Source organism: Pteropus vampyrus, unplaced genomic scaffold, assembly GCF_000151845.1.
Source record: "Pteropus vampyrus isolate Shadow unplaced genomic scaffold, Pvam_2.0 Scaffold230, whole genome shotgun sequence".
Classification (NCBI taxonomy): domain Eukaryota; kingdom Metazoa; phylum Chordata; class Mammalia; order Chiroptera; family Pteropodidae; genus Pteropus; species Pteropus vampyrus.
Window position 1 is genome coordinate 920,736 of NW_011889011.1, and position 8,063 is coordinate 928,798.

The 8,063-nt window shown below is 46.9% G+C and overlaps 1 protein-coding gene across 1 annotated transcript in view; it reads left to right on the forward strand.

Moving 5' to 3' along the window:
* Positions 1 to 8,063, forward strand: part of PRKN (parkin RBR E3 ubiquitin protein ligase) — an 899,371-nt gene that overhangs the window by 381,796 nt on the left and 509,512 nt on the right. The window contains exon 6 of the mRNA XM_011373769.1: positions 7,762 to 7,877. Coding sequence (XP_011372071.1) covers positions 7,762 to 7,877 — 116 coding nt within the window. The remainder of the gene's footprint in view (positions 1 to 7,761; positions 7,878 to 8,063) is intronic.

Consider the following 8,063-nt stretch of genomic DNA (forward strand, 5'->3'; position numbering starts at 1 on the left):
CTTTAATGAGCGAACAGGGGCAGAAGCAAGTTCCTGGAAGCATGGTCATCACTTATGCAGATGATTCAATGAGCACCTGCGGCAGAGGCAGACCACAGCACGGTGCCGTTGCTGGAGTCTGCCTCTCCATCTTTGTCCCTGTTCCCTCTGAGCTCTGGCCTGGTTCTCAGACACGTCTCTGGCTGCGGAGACAGCTGGGGAATGTTGTGTTCTCACTGACCTGGCCAGAGCCACCTGGCCATCCTGGGTGGGGGCCCCGAGCGTGTCTATGCAGTTGCTGGAGCCGGGAATCAGGACTGTCTTTCCTGTTTGAACAAAGTCATCTCTGTAAAGATATGCATTTTATAAGCGCCGGTGATTACCCCAAACCTTCCAGTTTACTCTTCACGTATCTATCATTTGAAATGTATTCTTCAACAACCCCCGCACCCTTTTATCCTTAAATTAATAAATAGCACGTTACGGTCGAGGAGCGTTACAGTCAAATGAACTTGTGGTCTAGGCTCCTGGAGGAAGTCGGCATCCAGGTGGGAAGGGGGAGATGACCCTGGTCATGGCTGAAGCTTTCGGTTTGAAGTTAGACTTCTTAAAGGCTTGTGCCATTAAAAATTTCTTAAACGTTACTATCTGAAATTGAACGGAAATGTAGAAAGGACACATGGATCCATTTACACACATTCATATTTCAAGTAGGATAAGATGATTCCTTCGGAGCGAGTTGAAAGTGCCTTTGTGGCGATTTAACAAGGGACTCTGTCTGGTGTCTCAGGGATCGTCCTGGGTTCGTGAGAATTTAAGACAGTTTTGTGTTGCAGAATCGTAATTGCTTATGAATGGGGGCCAGAAGTGCTTGAAATTTAGAATTTTTTAGATTTTCGAAAAATGATGCAATTCATACAGTTTAGCTCTGAAATATCCCCAGGAGTGTCTACACTCTGTCTTTTTTTTTTTTTTAATAGTAATTTTGCAGTGAAAAGTATGAATAGTCACACTAAGATGGATAAATATAGGCTAGTTTATTTTAGATTTTGCCATAAATGAAATTTATGCCAAATTTAGAGGCAGAAAGTAAAACTTGGGGTTTTTAGAGCCTTTTGGGTTTTAGAATTTCATTTTAATTTTTATTACCCTTATACCTTGGCTAGGGAACAGACCTGGTTTATACTTTTAAACTTTGGTCATAAGCTAAAATTATAAAAAATGCTTTTGAAGTCCAACAGCTGTATTAATATGAAATGGCAACGCTGTTAAAGCTGGCCCAGAAGTGACATTAGAAAGCTCTGCGCTTTCTGGATTAACATCTAAGACTTTCCGTCCCACTCCAAATGGCGCTTGGCTTGGTGTGTGCATGCAGGCCTGTGCACGCATGAGCATGTGTGTTTATATGTATGTATTGTATGTGTCTGTTGTTCACCAACAGAGGGCCAGGGTCAGGGTAGTCTTCTGAAGACTTCAGCAGAGGCAGTGATGTGACACGCAGCAATGACCTTCTCTGCAAAGACATGGCTTTGCTTTCGTGGTGGTACGCTGATTTTCTTTCCCCCGATAAACTTAGCTCATCATCCAGAGGCCTTATTAACATCTGGTTATGAGAAAACAAACTCATCGAACATGAGAACAGACTCATTAACTTTTGAGGTTTTATTTGTCTAACTAGGTGTAAGCTGATTTTACAACAGGCATTGCTAAATTAGCAGTCCCCCAGTGTGACCCAATCTAACAAGTTGCATAGTTATTTTGCATCCAACCTTATATCATTCTTCCTGGATTTATGTAACAGAAAGTGAGTCTAGCGTTCTAGTATGAAGGCTCAGACACGCTAATAAAGTCACGGGATGAAGAGGCCATGGCGTGGCTCATTCATAGGCTTTACTTAGGTACCAGGCAGAGAGTGTGGTGATTATTCTTTTTCATGTTTCGCTCAGAGAAAATTAAAACTATAGTATTAACATCGATAATGAAACTTCCAAATGGATAATAAGACTTATAATAGAACTAACAGTAGCTTCTTACAAAAGAACGTGCATCCAGCCAATGATGAATGTCAGGGCCTGCAGTGTCTGTTGTTAGCTATGGACAGAATTGTAGGTCCGTGAGAGCCATTTGGACTGATCCTAAGTGACACATTGTCTGTGGTAACTGGGTCGTCCTCAGGGTGACCCAGTTACCTTTTTGATGTAGACGTGAGATGCTTATTACTAATTTTCTCATAAATAGTGACAATGGCCTCTGTTCATCTTATTTGAAAATTTGGGTGGAAAATCTTTTGACAGGTTTATTTGAGTATAAATTTAATACACAGTGTAAATATTTATGTATCTTTAATAGATTTTAAAGAATGAGTATAAATGTATCATATTTTTTATGGTGGTTAATTAGAAGGCGTCCCACTAACGAAGAGGGAAAGTTGAAGAATTTGGGCTGTACCGACTGACTGCCTTTGCCTCGCAGTGGTGCACTGGTCACCTGCTGGTGGCTTTCAGATCTACCTTCCCGTCCCAATTCTGCTAGGTGTGTCCTGCTGGCCAAGGCAAACAGCAGCACCCAACTCCCCCTCCTGGCTCCGGGCTGGCTTTGACCAGTGAGGGTGGGGGATTGAGGGGAGGTGGGGGGCAGAGTGAAGGCAGAGCCAGGGCGTGTGCCCCCTTAGTCTTCAGGAGGCATCTCTGCAGTGGCCGCGTCTCATTCATTCCTCCAGACAGCCCAGCTGCTGAGCCACCTCCAACCACTGTCCTCCAGCCCCAGACGACCAGGCCCTAACGCCGGTGACTCAGGGTGACTTCCTGCTGCTGTTTAGCTCCCGCTGTCATTGCAAGGGGACCCCAGTGTCGAAGCGCCGCAGCCCAACTACCTGGCATGGGCCCCGTTTTCCTAACTTGAGTCACCCATGCGGACGGCTGGTTAATTACTTCTTTAGCCCAAACCACAGACCCCCTGCGACCTTCCAGTAAAAAATTGTGTGTCCTTTTTATTTTGTCAAGAGAAAGGTGTGTTTCCTTTGGTGTTGTTAACATTAACATGTAATGATTTGGAGAATAACAAGGAATTTAACTCTTCATAAAGACAGACACAGTTTCTTATTTGGAAAACAACATTGTGAACAATATCTATAAAAATTGTTAACTTTACGCAGTTCATAAAAGCTGTTAAAAGGCTCATGAGCAAAGAAGCCAGGTCTCACTGCTGATTTTTCAGGTTCGTGAAACTAGATCGCACTTGGGACAAGCAGGGCTTCTGAGATGATAGTTCTGAGCGATTTTTGTCATAATCTGGAGTACATCCGTTTGTGTTTGACATTGACTAATTGGCTTTTTGATCCTCGAAGTTTTTATACAGTTGAGTTTTGGTATTTGTCTAATTTTCACACGTTGCTGGTTTATTTTGCTTCTTTCCATACTTGTTAGTCTTTCCCCTTTTGCCTGTGGGAGACGCTGACAAGGACTCATGAGTCGGGTGGTGGGCAGGAGTGAGCGGGAAGGGGTGGCTCCCAGATGCCGCCAACGGTTGAATGGACATGTTCGTGGGTCTTTCCCCTCGCTGTCCTTTCGATTTTTACGGGTCTGATTCGGTTAGAGAATCAGGCCTCTACAATCTGAGATGACAGAACAGTTGAATTTTGAGAAAACCCAAGAACTCAGTGAGAGGGAGCGAAAGGGTTGTAGCCTTGTCCACGGAAGTGGCAAAAATGGGAGTACGTTTCTATGGACTCAAAGAATGCAGCTCTGTTGGATTTAGGGTTTTCTTTTTAGTACTAATAAGGTAGAAAACACTTATGTAGCGTTTATCAGGGTCACATTATAAAGCCAAGTGTGTTTTTAAGGACTTATTCTGGGATGTTTTTCATTTTTTTGGAAGGAGTTTACACAAGCATTAAAAAATAAAACAGGCCAATTAGTATCATAGATTTTAGCTCTGTAGCTGATTATGGCTTCCCTGAGCTGCCTGCGTGGATCCAGTGGGGGCTTCAGCCCGGTCAGGCTGAAGGGGAATTCACTTGACTTCATAGGACTTAGTTTGTTGTTGTGTTGTTTGTGGATGAGTTATCTGTGAGCAGGCGTTTTTAGAGGGCGAGGTGGGCCCCTTGTGTCCCCGCAGTGAAGGACCCTGTGTTGCCTCCACCAGGATCGACAGCCATCCTCCCGCTGCTCCCACAGGTGACTGCTGCCCCAGTGGCATCGAGGTGACTCTGCTGGTCAAGCCCTTGCATCCCTGGGAACGAGAGTAATGTCGCCTTGAGCTGTCTGGCCCTGGGGCATAACCGCTGTCACTGGCCCCCCGTTTGGTGCTTCCTGGGCCTCTGCGGGGATCAGACGGTGGCATGCCCCTAACGACTGGGTCTCACGCTGATGCCATGTTCTGCGTGGACTCCCGCGGAAGGTTTTCTGTCTGCGGCTTCCTTGATTTTTAAATCTGAACCATCAAGGGAGACAAAACACAGGTAGGCAGAATCCGCAGACGATTAGTCCAAAAGAATCACGCAGCTGCTTGTGGCATGATAACCCTAGACAAGGAAGCTGAGATGCCCAAGGCAGAATTTCTCTACAAAGGTTCTCATTTCTGTTTAGTTTTGTTTTATAGTTTGTGTGTTTTGAATGCAGACTGGAAATATCAGAAAGGCTTTGAAAACCCCAGTCCACCGATCACATGGGACAGGAAAGGACCACAGCGCTGTGCTGGTCGGTCTGTAAGGGACGGTATTAGTGGTACCGGGAGACAGGTTCCCAGGAGTCTCTCACGTTTCAGCACATCTCGTGAGGGAAGCTCTGGCTCCTCGTTCGTTCTGGAAGTCCTTCCAGCATAATCACGATGACCTAATCGTGACGTCCGCACTGCTTTCTGCCTGGGCTCTGAGGCGTGCAGTCCGGTGTCTCGGAGCCAGTAGTCTCGTGTCTTCTGGCACCCACGAGGCCACACAGACCAACCCGTCCTCTCGCAAGCTGGGCGAAATCTCAGACCCGCCTCGGTTTCTGCGTGTTGCTCTAGTACTATAGAAGAACCTCCTTTCATAAAAATTGGAGACAATGAGACATGCATATTTGATATATAGAGTTAGTAATTTCTGTTTTAGCTTTATCACATCATGTGAATTAGTGGAATTTTCCAAATATCTATATCTTCTTATACCATTATCTGTAAACACCCACCCCACCTCAAAAGAAGGATTTTGGCTCTTATCTGCCTGAATTTTATCTGGTGTTAGAGCACTTTGTGATTTGTTAGCTGAACATCTAGTAGCTTTCTGCAAGCTAAGAAAAAATATAAATGCTATCTATCTATTTATCTGTATATGAAATACCTTCTCAATAGTCCAGCCAACTCAGCTATTTTGGAGGAATTACTTTGTGTTGTGAGTGAGGATTTTTTTTCACGTCTGCAAAAAGCAGTCACAGCTAGCTCGGTGTATTTCATAAGAGCGGGTCATGTCCTCCAAACTTTTCCTTTTGGTCATCAGGAATTGCTTTAACTCTCTTTCTCACTGCCCTTGAACTGGCCTTGAAGGATCTGTAGCATTTCAAAAGATTGAGTAAAAAGTGTGGTATTCCATGTTAAAAAAAAAAAGAATAAAAAAACCCAGTCAGTACGATTTGCATGCGGCTCTGGGAGGGAGCCTGGGCTCGTGGGCGGGGCCCCACAGACGACCCTGAACGGCCTCCCATCGGATGCAGCACAAACCGCCTGTTTCTGCGAGACTATGGGCTCCTGGGTCTGGGGGTGCGGAGGACTGCAGGCTGGTGGGTCGGCCACCACGCCCTGAGCCCCAGGCGGGGCAGCTTCTGGCTGACTAGCAATCCGACCATCTGGGATTAGTGAGAACCTTGTGGTTAGCAGCAGCCCAGGTTCCAAACACCTGTCCTTGGGACGCTTCTCTGTAAAATGGCACACTCCAGGTTTTGGGAGAGTGACATACTTTGCCTGAGGCATGGCCTCGTTGTCAGCTGCGGTGAGTGAGGTGCGCCACAGCTGCTGTCCCCTGAGAGTAAGCAGAGTTCACCCCTTTACCCAGCAGTGGTGTTGGGACCCAGCGGCTCTCCCAGCTGTGGTCCCCAGAGCAGCAGGAACGGGGTCACCTGTCGGCTCGGCTCGTTAGAAATGCAGATCCTGGCGCCAGGGTGGAACCTACTACCTAAAAAATCAGGGGTAGGGCCCAGCACTGCCTGGCCTAACAAGCACCCCCCCCAGGTGATGCTGAGGCTCCCTGTAGTTTGCGCCCCACCGGGAGCCGCTTGCTGTATCTCAGGTGAGGGGAGAATGAAGTTAGTTTGGTTACGAGCAGGGTAAGAAAGAAGAAGGCGGCACTTGTCAAATGAAGGGACACCGGTAGCACTTACTAAATAAGTCTACTGAGTTCTCATTTTAGAAATAATCGGATGCCTAACCTGTGCCAGACACTTTAGGGTACAACTTTGAATAAGACATGCCGCAAATATCTCAGGATCTAGCGTAGGGATCGACATTCTATGGCCTGCAGGCAAAATCGAATTTGCCACATGTTTTTAATAAAATTTTATTAGGGCATGGCGCATCCGCTCATTCGTATATTGCCCATGGCTGCTTTTTTAGGCTACAATGCAGAGTTGAGAAGTACGACAGAGACTAAATGGCCCACAAAGCCAAAAACATTTCATATCTGGAACTTTAATAAAAGTTTGTTGACACCAGGTCAAGTGTTTAAAGGGAAAAAACCACCTTCCATATTCCATGTAGTAACACACCCGTGGAGCTGAGGGGTACGCGTGGGGTGCAAGGGTTCTGTCATCCTGTGACCTATTTGTATAGAAATTTTGCAGCTGCAGAAAACTTAGCTTGTGGATGCTATTATCATGGAAGGCGTAGTAGAGACTGGCAGGAAGCAGAGCGACTCCTGGCCACACATCTCGTTGAATGAAGGGAAGAAGAGGTGTGTGAACAAATATAGAACAAGGAAGAAGTGTAAAAAGAAAATTTTGGTTGAGAAGGGAGAATATTATTAATCAAAAGAATGTGACTCACCTGATAAGCTGAAATAAAGGCGTGTGTACGGGACAAGGCTAGGGAAACGAGTTAACGAGGGGAGAGGTAACGATCTGAGTCCTAAACATCCCCAGCTGCCGGGCAGCGGGGTGGAGGCCCCGTCTCCCAGGGGATTCTGGGATGCTGAAAAAAGGCAGAGAAGCGGGCGGGGCTCTGGATCAGGCTGCGGGAGGCTCCATCTGCTCCTCCGTAAGTCTGTACGTACTCGCACGCTTGCTGATGGCCGGGGTCCTTACACTCCTTGCTCTGCCCTATGCCTTTGTGCTAACTGACCAACGACGTAGAGACGCCCTAACAACAAGCGCCGGGTTTCCCTCTAGGAAGCCTGGGTTACTGCCTGGCTTCACCTGTGATTGGCTTGGGGCAAAGCACTTCCTGGCTCAGGGGCTCCCTCCCCTCACTTGCCAGATATTGTTCCAGGCTTCCCCTGCATCCACACCGAGTTCTACTCGACTCACTCGTTACCGAGGAGCATGGCCGGGGGCACAGAGCATTTCCCCAGCTCCGTGGCCGAAAGAGAGTAAAAGGAAAGGCGAAGATGCTGGGTCCTCCTAAATGGGGTTGTTGGCTCGCTCGGCACAAGGACATTAGTGTCCCTGAAAGATTCGATGCTGATTTATTTCCAACTCATACCTAAGCTAGATCGCTTCTCTCACCCGAAGAGATGGTTTCCCGCGGAAAGGTTTGGAGGCGGGGAAATGGCCAGCCAGCCGCATTCCATGGCCTTGATACTGTTCCTCTTTCTTGCAGGAATTCTTCTTTAAATGTGGAGCACACCCGACCTCTGATGAGGAAACGTCGGTGGCTTTGAACCTGATCACAACAAATAGTCGTGATATCACCTGCATAACATGTATGGACGTCAGGTAAGGATCTGAGAACACTCTCAACACCTCATTCCCCAGCGGTCTGAGCCCTCCTCCGTGGTCTCCCCGACCTCCATGGTGTCCGTTGTACTTGGATGCTCCATCTCGGTATTTTGAATGTGATGAGACTTTAACAACGACAAATCCTTAGCTTAGTCAGTAGTCGCAGAGGATCCTAGGATATAA